This window comes from Dendrobates tinctorius, unplaced genomic scaffold, assembly GCF_039654945.1.
Source record: "Dendrobates tinctorius isolate UK_male_01 unplaced genomic scaffold, ASM3965494v1 ptg000018l, whole genome shotgun sequence".
NCBI lineage: Eukaryota > Metazoa > Chordata > Amphibia > Anura > Dendrobatidae > Dendrobates > Dendrobates tinctorius.
Genome location: NW_027361686.1, coordinates 9,432,896 through 9,453,191, shown reverse-complemented (window position 1 = coordinate 9,453,191; position 20,296 = coordinate 9,432,896). Strand labels below are relative to the sequence as shown.

Here is a 20,296-nt window from a genome sequence, read left to right as displayed (position 1 = left end):
CCCCGGCTCAGAGCCCTTTAGTTTAATGGCCTCCGGGGTGGGTATCTCCCACTCCGAGGGAACTCTCAGGCAAAGTGGCCCAGTTCGCCACAATCAAAGCATTCCCGAGGCCGCAGGGGCCGACCGCCCCTGGGATTACGAGGGCCCCAGGGTGCCGGGTCCGGCCCGGGCCGACCACATGTGGTCTCGGCCCTTCTCTTCACCTTGGCCAATTCGCCCCTAATGCTCTTCAGCTCTTGTTTCATTTCTTCCACCCATTGGGGCTTTCCAATATGAGACTTCAACATGGAGACTTCAGTGCTCCGGACCTTTCCCACGGGGACTGTCAGCCCTTGTTCTTGTTCTCGGGCGCGCGCCTGACACCCTACCTTGGAGAAAGCCATATGCAGGTTTACCCGGACCTGCTCCCGCAATGCTTGTTTAGTCAGGGGGCCTTGGAGCCCAGTCACTAAGAGGTTGCGTAGGGTTATGTCAAAGGGTCCTACGCCTACACCGTCCTTTCGCTCAATAGCCGTGTATATCTCTTGAAGGACGTTCATGTATTGGGTGACCGTCTCCCCTTCCCCTTGCATACGACTGAATAATCGGGTTCTCAATTCTCCCACGTCCGTCGGGTCCCCATGAGTCTCCTCCAGGATCTGTAAGAACCTGATAAAGGTGTTTCACTGTCCCGGGTGCCTCAACATCACGGAATCCTGGGCCTCCCCATCCAACGCCATCAGGGCCACTTCTGCTTCTAGGTCAGGGGTCATCGGATTCATTCTAAATAGCCCTCGCATCCGTTCCGTCCAGCTCCACAGCATAGTATTGCTGCCAGAGAACCTGGGCAGGTTACTCAGCATAGCCCCCAATGATAAACTGGACCGTGGACCACCGTCGCCCCCTTGGTCCAGAGCATCTCCGCTCGCGCTCGGAGACTGCATCCTGCCAACTACGCCAAATGTAGTAATCGCAGTACGCGGGATGCAGTGACAAGACGGGAGCCGGAGTGAGCTTAGAATGTAATATATATATGTATAGCGGCTATCTCAAGTAACCAGCAAGCTAACAGTTATCCTCGCAGGGATTAGAACAATAAAACACAGGTAACACGATAATAACTACCCGGCCGGGACTGGTAACTATGAGGCCGCGGTATGGCTGACTACGGGTCCAGGAACTATGATTAATCAACTACAATGTGTCACTTATCCTCCTCTGATATCCGGCAGAGTGGTGGTCAGTGTCTATTCGGCATCTCAGCCGCTGGGCCCAGCCAATGAGGAGTTGACGTAAGCTTCGGGCGGTCCTACGCCCAGGTAGAGTGAGGGCACAATCGTTGTGCCTCCTGGCGGAAGCGGGATGGCGATGGCCGGGCCCCTGGGTGTGTAGGCCACAGCCGCAGGCTGGGGCCGGACAGCGGCGGCCGCGGATGGCAGCAGGCAGGCCGCAACTGCAGGCTGGAGTTGGACAGCGGCGGCCGCAGGTGACAGCAAGCAGGCCGCAACCGCAGGTTGGAGACGGGCAGCGGCGGCCGCGGGTGGAGGCAGGCAGGCCGAAACCATGAGCTGGAGTCGGACAACAGCGGCCGCAACTGCGGGCTGGAGTTGGGCGGTGGTGGCTGCGGGTGGCGGCAGGCAGGCCGCAACCGCGGGCTGGAGTGATGGGAGCGGGAGCGCGGACATTCGGTCAGCGTCCCTCTGCTGGGCTCGGTGCTATCTCCTCCCTGACCTTGGTGAGTCCCCCTGCAATCTCTCTGGTCATCGCTCACTCCTTCTGGCTCTGGCTCTCTGGCACCATTTAGGCTTTCTGCTCCTTCCCCGCTCTGTCGAGTGCCCCCTGCTGGCGTCCTCAGCTCATTTGAGGCTGTGTGCCCACGTAAGCATTTTTTTCACGTTTTTTAAGCATTTTTACTGGCAAAACGCTTAAAAATCGAATAAAAGAAGCATCCCATTCATTTTAATGCATTCTGCACTTTTTGTGCATATTGTGGTAAAAAACGCAGCATGCTCATTAATTTTGCGGAAAAGTCCGCATTTTTAGATATTTTCTATGAGACTGGGGACGCGCGGAAAAAACGCATAAAAAACAAGCGTCTTTTGCGCAAAAAACGCACGGAAATAAAACACACGTTTTCTGGGAAGGAGTCCGGTTTCCATGCAGAAATTTTCTGCATACGTGGGCACATAGCCTTATAACTACTCTGCCCTCACTCCTTCTAGAACTGTCTCTGGTCCGTCCTCTAATTACAGTATGTCCCCCAGAAACAGTCTCCCTAGGAACCTTGGTGACAGTCTCCTTAGTTCCAGTCCGGTTACACAGTGGGGACTCTCCCTCCTACACCCCATCTTTGAGATTCTGAAAGGGAAACCTCTGAGACTAGGAAGGTGCAAAGAGAAAGTTATGGATAAGTCCATGGTGGAGTGGTTGGCTGTGCCTGAATGGACGCTTAGAAGAACTGTGAAAGTAGGTGCTTCTCACAAGCACAGGATGTGTCCTGGAGAGTCGAAGGTGACGACTAACCATAAATATCAAATAATGGGAGCGATATTGTTAAAAAAAGCCCTATTGTTAGAAGGTCTTGTCCTTCCTCTGTATCCGCAGCTCTACACAACAAGTTACATAACACAACAAGGAAATATTCACAAATAAACCTTCTACATAGCAAGTTTGAGGAACAGACAAATGTTGCATCAGAATATGTATAAAGTCTGATTTATTCCTTGCATTAAACAACATTATATTCCTGTTTTGTAAAATCTGAATTTGAACGCAAGCATTTTATAAATGTGCGTTTGGGAATATTTCCTTGTGACTAACATGTTGTAGAGGTGATGAATAACCCATCAGACTAAAATTTTTGGAAAGTTAACTTGCAAGATTTTCTAAAGAAAGTGCCTCCTGCGGGAAGAGTTGTAATAATAATAATCTTTATTTTTGTATAGCGCTAACATATTCCGCAGCGCTTTACAGTTTGCACACATTTTTCATCACTGTCCCCGATGGGGCTCACAATCTAAATTCCCTATCAGTATGTCTTTGGAGTGTGGGAGGAAACTGGAGTGCCCGGAGGAAACCCACGCAAACACGGGGAGAACATACAAACTCCTTGCAGATGTTGTCATTGGTGGGATTCGAACCCAGGACCTCAGCGCTACAAGACTGCAGCGCTAACCACTGAGCCACCATGTAATGAATCGTTTCCTTGTCGTGTTGCTTTTTCCAGCCTCCTACAGTAATGCTCAGCCCTCCTTTTAACATACATCAATTTATCTATTGAGGTTAGGGCTGGAATTATTTAGGGATTAGGTCTAAAGTCAGATAATAATAGGGTATGTGGATTGATTTGTTTAGAATTGGATTAAGTTCAGTGGTTTGATCTATAATCTTTTTTATTTAGGGGGTTGGGTTCAGGTCCTGATTTATTTAGGCAATCTAAAATTTAGTTGATTTATTTAGGGGGTCTGGTCTGAGGTCTCAATTAGCTGTGGGTTTTGTATTTACTTAATTGTCTCATTTCAGCTCTGAATTCATATTGGGGTCTTGCTTGGGATCCTTATTTGTTTAGGGTATGGTCTGAAGTCTGAATTTATTGTGAGGCTTGGTCTGGGATCTGCATTAATTTCGTGGGATTGGTTTTAGGTCTACACTTTGCGACCTAGTCTGGCTTCTGAATTCATTTTCGCTCTGGGATCTGTAGTTAGTGTCTTGGTCAGAATGAATTTTGGGGTGTAGTCTATGGTTTGTATTTATTTAGTGGTCTGGTCTGAGTATATTTACTGTTTAGTTCAAAGTATGATTTTATTTTAGAGTCTGATCTGGAGATTGATGCCTTCACTTCGCCCAATATTACATTTTCTGTAGCGAACAATGTGTCCAATAACCAATATTTGTGTTTTTCAGATTTTATTACTGGGTCCACCATGTAACAGAATGGAAAAGTGGTGAGTCAGAAGAACGAGAAGGGGAGAAGAGCATGGCCGTGTGAACCACTCTATTGCTTTGGCCCTCATACAAATTAGTAAACATCGCCTGAAACTTCAACATTTGTTCGGGATGGGTTTAACATTTAATGTGTATTGGGGCCTCCTGACTCTCCCACGACAGATGAAGCTGGGGGGGGGGGGGGCAGTACAGCAATTCTAAGACATGGGAGAAATCACCTGGTTCAGGATCTGGTACCATAAGACAACCCTGCTCATCTTTTCCATCAGAACAGTCCAGCCATCCATCACAGGCCCACTGCAAAGGTAGACACTTTCCATCATCACACCTCAGCTCCATGGAACCACATTCATCTGATGGAGGAATATTTACTACATTTAGAAATTTGACATAATTACATTTTAGAAAACAAAATGGTATTCTACATGAGCCCCATATGTATGAAGGCCCACCACAACAAAAAAGGGTCTGTAACTTAGTAAGATTTATTTTTTTAACTGATATTGTGCTGTGATTCCACAGGTGATCTTTATTGAGGAATTTATCATAGACCAGTTTGTAATACTTGCACTCTAGCCTTAGGCTGTGTGCACACGCTGCGGATTCTCCTGCGGTTTGCCATCTCCTCCATTGAGGAGATGAAAAACCGCAGGGCAAAACCGCAGAGCAATCCGCAGGTAAAATCCGCGCGGATGAATCCGCACCTAATCCGCAGCGTGTGCACACAGCCTTAATATATGTGCCCCCACTCCTGTGACAAAACAAGCAAGGGAAAAACCTTAATCCACAAATATAATTGTGGGGTAGGTGACTTGACAGACAGACTTGACTGGAAGTAGGAGGGGACGATGTGTGCACTACAGACGGAGATTGGTAATGACAGAAAGGTAACAGCAGGGAAAGACAGAAAAGGGAGTGCAGTACCGAAATTTGACCACAAGTTGGCAGGGGGGAGTGTAGTTCAGGACTTAACATCAGCTTACGGCTATAGAAACTGCTTAGTCATGGGGGGCAGGAACCCAGAAGGGAAATTCCCAGTGAGAGAGGGGATAAATAGGACTGGTTGAGGTTCCAGAGGCTAGGTTAGTCCCGGGAGGAGCTCAGCAGAGGAAGACTCAGGACAGAAGACGGAGAACGGTGAAGAGCTCGACCTGAAGACTGAGAGGAGAAGACAGTCAGGGGGTGTCCTTGACACAATGTACCGCAGGACAGACGAGGCCCCAGGGATACCGATTGGATGACGACCTCGGGCAGGTGAAGCGCTGGCGGTAGATTGGTCTAGGACAGCCCCAGCGAAAGATCCACGAGGAATGTCATCACGACTAAAGGAAAGGTGAAAGGTACCCAGGCCTGGAAACGGAGAGCTGTAAAGGAACTGCGGTGCATGGCTAAGGTCGTCAGGAGGACAGCCAATAAACTCGGACCTGTTACAACTGAAATCTGCCTCCGTCTCGTCTTTGTATCGTCTGGTCGTGGTAAGCAGTGGACCACCCCCCAATCCTGGCCCCTACCACATAATCATTTATCAGTTATCCAAGGTTGTATTGTCAATAAAGTACCAACCGACAACTGTGTTTAGTGGCTGGAATGATCTGATAACAGGTCCTCTGTGCCAGAAATGTGTTTTCTCAGCAAAGACGTCATATTTTTGCCTGGATTTTGTGCAAGTTGTTGAAAAACCACTACTAAAACAGGTCTAGTCCTTTCTTCACATTATAGTTACTTGAAAAGTCCTGCACCATAATGGAGAGGAGCATGAAGGGGAAGGCAACATGGCCAGACTACAAGGCTAGTGGATTCTTTAAAGGAAACCTGACAGTGAATACATGCTGCCTGTTCCACGTACACTGGCTGTATAATTTCTGCCATGGATGCTTCACTGGAATGCTGTGGTAGTGAGAAATCAGTCAGTCCTAGGCAGTGGGCTGGGAGAAGCCTGTGACCAGTCTCCTGTGCGGCTTGGCACCTGGTGGCTTTTACAGTATGTTTTTCTCTGAAACATTATGTCTGTTAAGGAAAAGAGGTCACAAGGAGCAGACAATAAGAGGGGGCAATGAGAAACTGTGGAAAGCAGTCCATGAGAGAGAGGTCATGGGGAACAATCTGAGATAGAAAAAACATGGGAAGCAGTCTGAAAGAGAAAAGACATGGGAAGCACTCTGAGAGAGAAGGGACAGAAGGGGCATGGGGAGCAGTCTAAGAGAGAAGGAACATGACATGAGGAACAGTATGAGAAAAGAATTGCATGGGGAGCAGTCTGAGAGAGGGGGAATGGTGAGCAATCTGAGAGAAGGGAAATGGGGGACAGTCTGAGAGAAGAAATATGAAGAGCAGTCTTAGAGAGAAGGGACATGGGGAGCAGTCTGAGAGAGAAGGGACATGAGGATCAGTCTGAGAGAGATGGGGCATGGGAAGCAGTGAGAGAAGGGACATGAAGAGAAGTCTGAGAGAGATGGGGCATGGGAAGCAGTCTGAGAGAAGGGGAATTTTGAGCATTTGAAAGAAGAGGCATAGAGAACAGTCTGAGAGAAGGGAAATGGGGAACAGTTTGAGAGAAGAAATATGAAGAGCAGTCTTAGAAAGAAGGGACATGGGGAGCAGTTTAAAAGAAGGAGAATAGGGAGCAGTCTTAGGGTACTTTCACACATCAGTTTTTTTCCATCAGTCACAATCTGTTGGCTAGCGGATCCGGTGAAAAATCATCATTGCGGGAGCCCACGTAATTTTTTCCCGTGATTATAGCCTTAAATTTAACCCCTAGAGTTCCACATTTTTCCTAACACAAACTACTAAATTGATTAAAAAATGACATATATAAATCGTTTTGATATGTCATGGTTTACTATATGTAAACCATATGTAATTTCATGTCGGGTTCGGGAATGATTTTACTGAAGCCGGCAATTGATTTAGCGGCTATTAAGCTATGTAGAACTCTACGAACTATAAATATATATATATGTGTCTCAATGACATGTATATACTGTATGTATATATATGTGTGCATTCTATGTGTATATATCTATTCTTTATTTTGTGTTTTAACCTGTCAGGTGCATGCTCAGTTAAAAAAAACGGATCCGTCGCCGGCATCCGTCATTTGATGGATGACGACAGATCCTGCGCCCATAGGCTTTCAATCTAGCAAATGAAGGACAGCGACGGATCCGTCGCCGTCCGATTTTTCGATGGACACAAAAAACGTTGCTTTGTGCGTCATGTCTGGCCGCCGGACAAAGAATTTTGGACAGATCCGGTGAATGACGGACAAAACGTGAGGCCATCCGTCGCAATCTATCGCTAATACAAGTCTATGAGAAAACATGGGGAACAGTTGACAGTAGGGGAATGAGGAGCAGTTTGAAAGAAGGGGCATTGAGAGCAATTTGAGAGAAGGTGCCTGGGGAGCCTTCTGAGAGAAGAGGCATAGGGAGCAATCTGATAAAAGGGACATGGCGAGCAGTCTGAGAGAGAAGGGAGTTGAAGATAAATATGAAAAAGAATAGATATGGTGTAGGGAAGTGGACTGACCTATGGACCTGTCTGAAGAGGAACAGCGAATGTAAGATGGGCAGTAAATATACTTGATGTGAATTTGTATATAGGTATGGGCAAACAGCTAGAATTAGGAAGAAAAGGTGAAGGACCTGGTTTTGGCCACTAGGGGGAGACAAAGAATAGCAGGAAAATGAGACTGTGCGATACTGAGGTTTGGTCACTAGAGGGAGACTAAAGAAAGCAGGGAAAGGACTTAACAGCAGCTAATGCTTAAGAAACCGCATAGTCATGGTGGGCGGAGTTATGGGGACTCGAGAGGGGAATTCCCAGGCAGGGGAATAAAAAGGGAGAGAGCCCCAGGGAAGCCAGTCCAGGAGGAGGATGTCAGCGCAGGAAGCGACTGAAGAAGGAAAAGCCCCAGAAGGGACTGGAAGGAGAGACAGTCAGAGGGGTGACCATAACAGGATAGCCGCACGACAGAGGAAGCCCGAGGTACCAGACGAACGGACTCGGCCAGGGGAAGCGCTGTAGTGGTGGGCCTAAGGCAGCCACAGTGAAAGAGGGACGTCACTTTAAAGTAAAGCAGGAGGTGCAGGGTACCCGGGCCTGTGCGTAGAAGCTGTGGTGGTGTTGTGGTCGTTGGGAGGATGGTCGATAAAGAGGACTGGTTTGAACGCATGTTGGTTTCCGTCTCTAGTCAGTTCACGGCGAAGAAGGACCACCCGCAGTCGGCACACATACCCACAATGGGAGGCAGCCTGAGAGAAAAGGGATATGGGGAGCAGTCTGAGAGAGAAGGGATATGGGGAGCAGTCTGAAAGAGAATGGGCATGGGAAGAAGTCTGAGAGAAGAGACATGGGACTTAGTCTGAGAGAAGGGGTAAGGGAAGCAGTCTGAGCGAGAAAGGACATGGGGAGCTGTCTGAGAGAAAAAGTACATGGAGAGCTGTCTGAGAGAGAATGGACATGGGGAGCAGTCTGAGAGAGAATAGGCATGAGGAGCAGTCTGAGAGAGAAGGAGCATGGGCAGCAGTCCATGAGAAGGGGCATTAGGAGCAGTCTAAGAAAAGGGACATGGAGAGCAGTCTGAGAGAATGGACATGGGAAGCAGTATGAGAGAAAAGGGGCAGGGGGAGCAGTCTGAGAGAATGGACATGGGAAGCAGTATGAGAGAGAAGGGGCAGGGGGAGCAATCTGAGAGAAGGGACATGGGGAGCAGTCGGTGTCAAATGTGTTAAACAGAGGATTGATCAGGATGCATTTTTATTGAGAAAGTGCAGAGCATGGAGGGCAGTCTCTATGAGATATAGGAAGGCATGGATGCAGGCTGTTTGACAAGAGTGGGGGACACGGGGCAAAATGTATGAGAAAGATGGTGGTACAGTAAGCAGTGCGAATGAGAACGAGGCAGCATGGGAAAGATGACACGGGTAGTATCCATGATGTTTTGGGGCTTACAATTGTAACACCAGTTATACAATATAGGAAATTTGGGTCTTGCAAACTCAAGAACTACCCTCGGCAGTGATGTGGTTATGTGGTAGGGGCCCGGATTGGGGGGTGGTCCACTGCTTACCGCGCACAGACGACACAGAGACGAGACAGAGGCAGATTTTCGGCTACAACAGGTCCGAGTTTATTGGCCGCCCTCCTGACGACCGTAGCAATACAACGCAGCACCTTTACAGCTCTCCGTATTCAGACCCGGGTACCGTCACCTTCCTTCAGTCGCAGTGACGTTCCTCACGGATCTTTCGCTGGGGCTGCCCTAGGCCTATCTACCGCCAGCACTTCACCAGTCCGAGGTTGTCATCCAATTGGTACCCCCAGGGCCTCGTCTGTCCTGCGGTTCCTTGTGTCAGGGCCACCCCCCTGACTGTCTCTTCCTCTCAGTCCCCTGGTCGAGCTCTCCACCATTGTCAGTTCTCCGTACTGATTCTTCTCCTCCTGAGCTCCTCCCGGGACTAGCCTAGCCTGGAAGCCTGTCCTGTCCTATTCATCCCCTTCCTCGGGAATTTCCCTCCTGGGTTCCTATCTCCCCGCCCCCCCATGACTAAGCATTTTTGTAGCCCTAAGCTGCTGTAAAGTCCTGTTCTCATGCTCCCCCCTGCCATCTTGTGGTCAAACTTAGGTACTGCACTCCTATTCCATTTTCCCCAGCTGTTTCCCTTCTACTATTACAAGCATCTATCTTCAGTGCACAAACCGTCCCTTCTCCCTACAGACAAGTCCGTCCGTCAGGTCACCTTCCCTACACTCCCCCTTCCTTTGTCTATTGTCATCCTCGACAATCGTATTCCCTACCTTCGTCGTCTTGAAGCTTGTCCACTGTCTGTTGTTGGACCGGTTGTTGGGTCAAACCCGCCACACGTGGGGGCCAAACCAAACCGGGAGCACCATGTTCCGAGCAGCCTACTGCTACTCGCCAAAGCGCACGCCACATGACAACTTCTTTCAGGTTGGCTAGGTCCACCCGGACTACTCTACAGCATGTAACTCCCACTACTCTTTCCTTCTGTTACCCTCAACTGTCCGGAATGCCATGACCGAGGCCTTTCGCCCACCAGGTCATCGTTAGCGCCTGCCTATCCTTTTGGGGTGTCTGTGGTGTCGGGGACCTGACTGATGGACCACTGTCTGATTCCTTCTCTTACGTCTTATTGTCCTTCAATTTTTAAAAAGAGTCATGGTCAGTGTTTTTATCCTACCCTGTACCCGGGACCTGTTGCACATTCTTACACATATTACACATTAAACCAATTTTTGGTATACCGTATGTACAGCTACCTTTGTTTTAATAACACTATGAGTAACTCAACAGGAGTAACCTCTTTTTTATTTAAACATAACACTTCAAAACAGAACACGAGCACTCCCCCTTCCTTTTACATGAGCACTTCCTCCCCCGCATCGCGCTATGTCAGGAGCAAGTAATAAGCAGCAAAACATGTCCCTTATCTTGGATGTCGAACTGTCCTCTGGCCTGCACAACGGTGCATCGAATTCCCGGTAGTCCGGGCCATCTCCTGATAGCCGGTGTCCCGCCAGTAGCAAGGGGCTCCACAGCCGTGGAGCTCCCGGGATGCTGGAAGTGTCTCTGGGGGTCCTTTTTACGGGGGTTCGTGGCCTTCGGGTTCGGCGACCACTGCTACAGCAAAATAGCCGCGGGGACAGTACTCCTTATAATAGGACACTAAGTCCCCCTGCCGCAAAGCCCGGCCGTGATGGATGGAAGTCACGTTAATGTATACTTTTTGGCCGGTTGCAAGGTCCCGAATGAACCCGCATCCCTTCTCCAGGTTGGTGTATACGAGCCGCCCGGTGGACCGTGGAGCCGCCATACCAGCCTCTCCTTTCTCGTGGAGCAGGCCCCAGATCTCCCGCTCTCTGGCCTTCTTCTCAATGACCTCCGCAAACCAAACGGAGGGTCCGGTGTAGGTCGCGGTGTCCAGTGGGCGGGACGCGGCCGGGGTCGAGCGTGGGGCAGCGGCGGCCACAGATTCCGGCGGCCCAGCAGCCGCTGGGGCCGGGCGATGGGCAGGGGCATCCGCGGGTCCCGATGGGCAGACCGCAGAGCCCGACAAGTGGGCCGTAGCCGGCTCCGGGGGGCGAAGTAGATGTGGCCGTGGGGCAGGCTGCAACCAGAGTTTCAGACGGGGCCGAGGCGACCACCGTCACTGGTAAGGAGGCCGCAGGTGAGGCCGGAGCAGCTGCGGGTTCCAGCAAACAGGCCGCAGCCGAAGATGGAGCAGCGATGGCAGCGTCTGCCGGTGGATAGGCCGTCGCCTCAAGGTGGAGCGTGGCAGGGATGGCCACGGGTGGGTTCCTCACTGGCGACACAGGACATGGTGCCGCCGGGCGGGGTGGCTCGGGGACGCGGGCAGAGGCATCGCTCGGCCCAGCGGAGGCCGCAAAGCCCTCCGCAGCCGGGCCCATTGGAAAGCAGGAGGCCGCGCGGGAAGGATGCGTGGCGGGGGCCGGCAGCAGAGCCTCCGGCTGACTCGGGGGACCTCTCACCTTCCCCGGCGCCGTGGCCTCCAGCAGGCCACCCCACAGCTCGTCCCGCAGCCTCCGATCTTCACCCTGCCATACGGCAGGGCTAGCCTCCAGGCTCGTTAGTCACGCGGGGAGGCTCCCAGGAGATTTCTTTGGTGGCTGCTCCAGCAGGGCCTGCAGTTGCTCCTCTTCTCCGACCGATGTCTGGAGTGCTGTTAGTGGCTCCCAGGGGCAGGTCTCCCGACGACATTCGACCTCCTGACGCCACCGCCATTCCAGGCGTCCGAGCCTGCAGCAGCTGTAACGTCGCATCCCGTCCGGTGTACAGCAGTCGAATGGCGCCAAACAGCCGCAACGGTCTTCCCACCTAGGCCACTCCCGTTCGTGGGTGGGGCGATGGTCGGCCTCTCCACCCATCTTCCAGGGTCCAGCATGTGGGGGCGGATTTGATTTAGCCCCAGATCGACCAGTACAGCTGCAAACGCCTGTGCCTCTTCCTGGCGTTGGAGTACCACAGCCATGTTGTCTGGCTTTTGTACCGCCCCGGATCCTCTGATGACAGCCAATGATCTGGAACAAAGTCTCAAATTTGTAATCCACAGGTAAAGCAACTCGAGTCCTTTTAGTTCTCCTGACGCAGGCCTGTCGCTGAAGTTGTAGTATTGGCAGCGGCGATCCTGCCGACTACGCCAAATGTGGTAGGGGCCCGGATTGAGGGGTGGTCCACTGCTTACTGCGCACAGATGACACAGAGACGAGACGGAGGCAGATTTTCTGGTTCAACAGGTCCAAGTTTATTGGCCGTCCTCCTGACAACCTTAGCAATACACCGCAGCACCTTTACAGCTCTCCGTATTCAGGCCCAGGTACCTTCACCTTCCTTCAGTCATAGTGACATTCCTCACAGATCTTTCACTGGGGCTGCCCTAAGCCTATCTACTGCCAGCGCTTCACCAGTCCGAGGTCATCGTCCAATTGGTACCCCCGGGGCCTCGTCTGTCCTGCGGTTCCCTGTGTCAGGGCCACCCCCCTGACTGTCTCTTCCTATCAGTGGTTGAGCTCTCCACTGTTGTCAGTTCTCCGTACTGATTCTTCTCCTCCTGAGCTCCTCCCGGGACTAGCCTAGCCTGGAACCCTGTCCTGTCCTATTCATTCCCTTCCTCGGGAATTTCCCTCCTGGGTTCCTATTTCCCCGCCCCCCATGACTAAGCATTTTCGTAGCCCTAAGCTGCTGTAAAGTCCTGTTCTCGCGCTCCCCCCTGCCATCTTGTGGTCAAACTTAGGTACTGCACTCCTATTCCATTTTCCCCAGCTGTTTCCCTTCTACTATTACAAGCATCCATCTTCAGTGCACAAACCGTCCCTTCTCCCTACAGACAAGTCCGTCCATCAGGTCACCTTCACTACAGTTACGTGCCTGGATACAATGAAAACTGTAATGGATTTAATCAAGCCACAACGACAGAAGCAGCCTAAACCTTTTGGGCTCAAATGGGAAAGAAAAGGGGAGACAACCCTTACGGTCATCTGTGTGTCTCTGGATTTAGATTTACAGTAACCACCTGTATAGTCTGCAGAGCAGCTCTGTAGGACTCATCTACTATTATCTGGTCATTACATGATGGTATCATACAATACACCCCACAAATATGCTAACCAGATATCTGCCTACTTTTCTAGATCTGCCTCAGGTGCTAGCCACATCTATTCTGCTAGCTCCATCTCTGCTGTCTCAGATCCTGTCACTTCTTAGGAGCGACAGCAACACTTCAGATGGCTGATTTCTGTTATATTTGATTCCACTTACTTTCTGTAGCATTGAATGCTTTATACGTAGCAAAGAATCCGATGTCTGAAATTTCTTCATCTGCTACAAACAAAATTGTCATCTGTGCCCCAGAGGAGATAAGAGTAGGTGGGATGTCAGATCCACAGAACCTAGAAAACAGATGGGAAGGAAGTAGATTTTGCCCAATAATAACCACTGCAATGATGATGATTGGTGATGGGCCTGATGGCACCAATCACGGGCATATAACTATCTAGATGTCGCTGCCAATTGCGACAATAGTATCTAGATGGCTATCAGGAGAGGCTCCCTCTTTATCTTACTTGGTATTCCCATAATGTGAATTGAGGGTGCTGATGGTTGATATGGCAACTTTAGGCCAAGTAAAGTCCTTGTGGTCTGCCCTATGGTGATCTGCTCTATGTGGCCCTACCATAAGAATATTCTAATAGACATCTGTCAGTGTACAACTGCCACCTATGATGTACTGCAAAACATAAATTGCAGTCTATAAGATCAGTGATCAGAACATGAAAGTTCAAGTTCCATAGTGGAACAATGTAAAAAAATCAACAAAATTTGTGAACCTGTAAAAACAAAATCCCAGAAAAATGTTTTGCCTTTAAAAATGTAGTTTTTATATAAAAACAAAAAACACAACCCAAAGTAAAAAAAAGTCACATTATTTATCCCATAAGTTGAACGCTGTAAGAAAAAAAAAACAAGTCAAAATTGCTTTGTTTTTGAAAACAAAAAGTGGTATGTAAAGAAAACTTGTATCTCTTCTCCCACAAAAATTAATCTGTCACATGGTTTTGTCGGTGGAACAATGAAAAAATCTCTAGCTCCAAGAATATGACATTGTAAAACACATTTTCAAAAGAAAATGATTTTAGTGTGCAAAAGTAGCAAAATGCAAAACACATACAGTATATAAATCTGGTACCATTCTTTTTGTAGTAACCCAAAAAATAAAGTCTCATCACTTATATTGCACAGTGAACTGGGAAAAAAAAGAATAAAAACAATTCTATTTGATGAATTTATGGAAGTTAACAATGTGTGAAAAAATGAATGTACTATATATAAGAAATGAAAGTATATAAAAAAAGGAAAAACAAATCCAGAATGTAATTAAAAACAATGCAGCTTGTGCCTCCGAATCACTGATACTAGTCCATCCCTTGTCTAAAAAAATAAAAAAAAAGAATAAGAAAAAAGTGTTTGATACATAAAAATAATTGTTTCCAAAAGGGGACAACGGTTGAAATGTACTTTTGTGGTTATGGAATTTTTTTTTTAAAGAAATGTGAAAAATAGACACGTGTTTCCTTTTTCCCTACAATAATGTCAAAATATATATATGCAGTATATAAAAAACAAAAAAATTATATTGCACATATCATGAAAAAAATGCAAAAAGTATTTGAATATTGAACCAAAATATAATCTGCTTGGTAAGGAATAGAAGAAAATGGCCTGGCCTTTAACATGATGAAGCATTAAATAGTTCCCTCTCAGAGGGTCTCCTAAAGGGGTAGAGACACTCATTGTAGCCACTCTTTACTTGGCTAATATATGAGACCTCTTTTAAATCCCTAAAACAGTTTTTGACCACTGGGTTTCTAAACTGAACAAACTTTATAGGAAAGATCACATGAAAGCTGAATCTGTTACAAATAGGCACAGGCTGAAGAAAACCAACCACAATTAGTTCAATCTGATTGAAAAGTCATACTCTTACCCCCAGGTTGACATTATGCTTGAATTTAGTGTAAAAAAACCCTCCTGCTTACCTTCCCAATAAACTTGCAATTCCCAATCCAGCACTGTCATGGATCTCCACATAGTCAAACGTGCATCCTTTTTCTGATTCTAGGCTGAAGTTGTGGAACTGAATTTGAATGATTAGCCCATCAGGGACAGAGATGAGCCATCGACACACTGTTTTCCCAGGATAGAGATCCGGATGATTGGGGGAGAAGAAAGTTCCCTGCAGACTATTTAGGGAGCCCCCACAATCTAGAATCATAAACACAATGTCATTCCATACTCATATTGTGCCCTTGAAGTTTCTTACAGTGGCATGTAAAAGTTTGGGCATGCTTGGTGAAAATACTGTTAGGCTACGTACACACGTAGCGGAACTCTTCCGGAATTCCATTCCGCGGGAAAATCGCATTTTAAATTCCTGCGATTTTACCACAGAAAAACTAGCGGTTTGCAAGCATAATTAGCTTGCAGAATACTAGCGTTTTCCAAGCGATCTGTAGCATCGCTTGGAGAACTGATTTACAGGTTGGTCACACTTGTCAAACACAGTGTTTGACAAGTGTGACCAACTTTTTACTATTGAGGCTGCCTATGCGGCATCAGTAGTAAACGAAATGATGTAAAAAATAAAAAAAATAAAAATATTGTTATTCTCACCTTCTGGCGTCCCGCGCAGCCTTCCCACCTCTCTCCATGCTCCCGGCATCTTCCGGTCCCAGTAATCCTTTGCGCGAATGACCGCGAGACGTAAGCAGAACAATGCATTCCTATGTGGGCGGAATCGCTGCAATTCCGCTAAATTAATGAGCATGCTGCATTTTTTACCGCAAAGCGATTCCGCCGCGGAAAAAAACACAGCATTAGCTCAGCGTTGCGGAATCCCATAGGATTGCATGGGATGCTTATTTTTCGCGTTTTCGCGGCAAAATCATGCGTTTAAAACCGCCGCGAAAACGCAAAAAAAAGCAACGTGTGAACGCAGCCTCATTGTGTACAGCTAAGCAAGTTGAAAATGAAATGATCTCTAAAAGACCTAAAGTTAAAGATGACACATTTCCTTTGTAGTTTAGGTAGGGATGAGCGAGTAGTGTAGTATTCGGACTCGCTGTACTCGTTACGAGTACCTCCTAATACTCGGGAACTCGTAATGAGTAGCGAGTCCAATGTAAGTCTATGGGAAATTCGATTAATGGGCTGTGTGTGTGTGCTGGCCTGGGCGGGGACAGTGTGAAGACTGTTCCGGGCTGTGCGGGCCTGTGCTGGCCTGTGTGAAGACTGTGCCGAGCTGTGCAGGACTGTGCTGGCCTGTGAGAAGACTGTGTCGGGCCGTGCGGGACTGTGCTGGCCTGTGCGAAGACTGTGTCGGGCAGTGCGGAACTGTGCTGGGCTTTCAGGTACTGTGTGGGGGGGACTATGCCGGGCTGTGAGGGACTGTGCTGGGCTGTGCAGATACTGTGCGGGACTGTGCTGGGCTTTGCAGGTACTGTGCGGAGACTATGCCGGCTGTGCAGGACTGTGCTGGGCTTTGCAGGTACTGTGCGGGGACTATGCCAGGCTGTGTGGGACTGTGCTGGGCTGTGCGGTACTGTGCTGTGCTGTGCGGTACTGTGCTGTGCTGTGCGGGACTATGCCGGGCTGTGTGGGACTGTGCTGGTCTGTGCAGGTACTGTGCGGGACTGTGCTGGGCTTTGCAGGTACTGTGCGGGGACTATGCCGGGCTGTGTGGGACTGTACTGTGCTGGGCGGTGCGGGACTGTGCTGGTCTGTGCAGGTACTGTGCGGGTCTGTGCTGCACTTTGCAGGTACTGTGCGGGGACTATGCCGGCTGTGTGGGCCTGTGCTGGGCTGTGCAAGTACTGTGCGGACTGTGCTGGGCTTTGCAGGTACTGTGCGGGGACTATGCCGGGCTGTGAGGGACTGTGCTGGCCTGTGCGGGACTATGCCAGGCTGTGTGGGACTGTGCTGGCCTGTGCGGCACTATGCCGGGCTGTGTGGGACTGTGCTGGGCTGTGCAGGTACTGTGCGGGACTGTGCTGGGCTTTGCAGGTACTGTGCGGGGACTATGCCGGGCTGTGTGGGACAGTGCTGGCCTGTGCGGGATTATGCCAGGCTGTGTGGGCCTGTGCTGGGCTGTGCAGGTACTGTGCGGGACTGTGCTGGGCTTTGCAGGTACTGTGCGGGTGTAGGTAACAGCAGGTTCGCAGGATGCAGTGATGAGACGCGAGACTGGTTGAATTTTGAAAAGCAAACTTTTTATAATTTAAAGCCGCTAGGGCAATACTAAGCAACCAAAAAGGGGTAACAACAGTTGTCCTCGCAGGGACTCAGTACAACCAAACACTATTTGAAAAGAACACGACTAACCTGGCCGAGGCCAGTTACTATGGGGCCACGGTATGGCCGTTTATGGGTCCTTATACTCTATAATGTCACTTATCCGTCCTGACATCCCTCGGCACCTCTGTGGAAGCTGCGTTGTTGATGAAGCTGCTTTGGCGTCTTTGATAAGGCTGTTCTGGCATCTTTGATGAGGCTGCTGTGGCGTCTGTGATGAGGCTTCCTTGGCGTAGCAGCCGCTGGGCCCAGCTGCTGAAGATTTGGAGTAGTCTTCGGGTGCCCCAGCGCCCAGGAGGAGTTGGGGCACAACAGACCCTGATGGAGTCCTGAGAGGGAGTAACCCCCTGTTGTAACAGCGGGGTTGCACTTTTTAGCGAGTTCAATGGGACTCCTGTCCCCAAGCAGGGTTGTGTCGCAGTGCTCAAGAGTGGCGGTTTACTGGCTGCGCGCACAGCCTGGGGCTGTGTGCAGAGTGTCTCTGTTGACGAGCAACAGGCCCCAACTGCCAACTGCAGCGGGGTGAAGGCGGCTGTGTGCGGTGATAGACAGGCCGCAACCACGGGCTGACCTGAACCGGCAGTGTCCGCGGGTGGCAGTGGGCAAGCTGCAACCGCGGGCTGAAGGGGAATGGCAGCAGCCGGGGGAGGGAGCGGACAGGCCGCGGAGGGCTCGAGCTCAGCGGTAACGGCCGAGGATGATCGGGGGCAGATCGTAACCCGGGATTGGGGTGAAGAGGCAGTCCCCTGTCGGTATGCTTGGTGCCTCTTTCCTGAGGGCCACTGCGTATCTACCCTCTGCTGCTGGTCTCTTCTCTGAACTGTCAGTGTCCTTCCCGCACTCTCACGCCTCCTCCGTCTCCTGCTCCGCGTTTGACGTATCACCAACTGCCTCCTCTGCACGCTCCCTGCCCCTTTTATACTCGCCCCTCCCCTTGCTGTCCTGTCACGCTCAACAGTCCACTCTCCTCCTCTGTCCCCCGGATACTGTTTCCTTAGGAACTCAGATGGCGGTCCCCTTGGTTCCGGCCCGGACACTCTGTGGGGTCCTCCTCCCTACACGGGGACTATGCCGGGCTGTGTGGGACTGTGCTGGGCTGTGCAGGTACTGTGCGAGACTGTGCTGGGCTTTGCAGGTTCTGTGCGGGGACTATCCCGTGCTGTGTGGAAGTGTGCTGGGCTGTGCAGGTACTGTGCAGGACTGTGCTGGGCTTTGCAGGTACTGTGGGGGGACTATGCTGGTCTGTGTGGGACTGTGCTGGGCTGTGCAGGTACTGTGTGGGACTATACTGGGCCTTGCAGGTACTGTGATGGGACTATGGCGGGCTGTGTGGGACTGTGGTGGCCTTAGCGGGACTATGCCGGGCTGTATGGGACTGTGCTGGGCTGTGCAGGTACTGCGCGAGACTGTGCTGGGCTTTGCAGGTACTGTGCGGGGACTAAGCCGGGCTGTGTGGGACTGTGCAGGTACTGTGCAGGACTGTGCTGGGCTTTGCAGGTACTATGCGGGGACTATACCGGGCTGTGTGGGACTGTGCTGGGCTGTATGGAACTGTGCTGGGCAGTTTGGGGACTGTGCGGGAACTGTGCTGGGCTGTGCGGGGACTGTGCGGGCTGTGCCGAATATTGCGAAGCGAGTAGTGAAATACTGGCCAGGATTCGATTACCGCATTAATCGCTGAGTACCGAATCCTAACGAGTATACTCGCTCATCCCTAATTTTAGACAAAGAAATATATATTGTCGTTTTTCTCATTTTAAAAATTACAAAAAGAAAAATGGCCCAATGCAAAAGTTTGGGCACCCTTGGAGATTTTTGTGATTAGATAACTTTGACCAAGGTTGTAGACCTTAATTATCCAGCTAGGGTTAAGACTGGCTCACTTTCATCGTTATGAAAGGCCAAGTGATGCAAATTTCCCAGCTTTATAAAAACCCACTCTCCTCTAACCTTGTTCCAAATAAAAGCAGTCATGGGTTCTTCTAAGAGGCTGCCTAGCACTGAAAATGAAAATAGTGGAGGCCCACAAAGCTGGAGAAAGCTGCATAGAAGATAGCAAAGCGTTTTCAAATTGCCCTTTCCTCTATTTGAAATGTAATTAAGAAATGATAGTTAAAAGGAACAGTGGTAGTCCAGGTAAGGTATGGAAGACCAAGCAACATTTCAGTGGAAGAAGCTCTTGGATTGCTAGAGAGGCAAATCAGAACCCCTGATTCTCTGCAGACCTTCAGAAAGATTTAGCAGACTCTGGAGTTGCGGTCCATTGTTTACTGTTCAGACACCTGCACAAATATGGCCTTCATGGAAGAATCATCAGAAGAAAACCTCTCCTGCGTCCTCACCATAAAATTCAGTGTTAAAAGAATGCAAAAGAACATCAGAACAAGCCTGATGTATTTTGGAAAGAAGTCCTGTGGACCGATGAGGTTAAAATAGAATACTTGGCCACAATGATCAGAGAATGGATGAAAATACATCAAACAAGAACTGAAAGACTTCTGTCTGGCTACAAAGTGTGTTTACAAGCTGCAATACTTTCAAAAGGGGGTGCTACTAGGTACTAACCATGCAGGGTGTGCAAACTTTTGCATTGGCCCATTTTTCTTTTTCTAATTTTTAAAATGTAAAAGATGAAAATATATATTTTTGCCTAAAATACAGAGGAAATGTGTCATCTTTAACTTCAGACCTTTTACAGATAATTTCATCTTTAACTTGCTTAACTATTCAAATTAACAGTAATTTTGACCAGGGTTGCCCCAACTTTTATATGCCCCTGTATGTCCATTAACATGTAATATGTTCTAGTTCTAGATGGGGTTAAGAATTTGAAATAGATTTCATTAGGCATGATATACAGTATATATATGCACATGTAAAAATGAGCATTACAACCTATTGTTTCCAACATGCAGGCAAATAGCGTTCCATGGAAATATCATCCAGTCATTGTAATGTTAACGCTCATTGGTTATTTTTGGT

General features: G+C 49.2%; 1 protein-coding gene across 3 annotated transcripts in view; it reads right to left on the bottom strand.

Annotated features, from left to right (window-relative positions):
* MFRP (membrane frizzled-related protein) overlaps nt 1-20,296 on the bottom strand; it is a 228,888-nt gene that overhangs the window by 111,795 nt on the left and 96,797 nt on the right. For all 3 annotated transcript variants that reach the window (XM_073566439.1, XM_073566441.1, XM_073566440.1), the window contains 3 exons: nt 15,004-15,229; nt 13,226-13,356; nt 4,143-4,277 (listed from right to left, as the gene is read on the bottom strand). In XM_073566439.1, the coding sequence (XP_073422540.1) occupies nt 4,143-4,277; nt 13,226-13,356; nt 15,004-15,229 (492 nt within the window). The remainder of the gene's footprint in view (nt 1-4,142; nt 4,278-13,225; nt 13,357-15,003; nt 15,230-20,296) is intronic.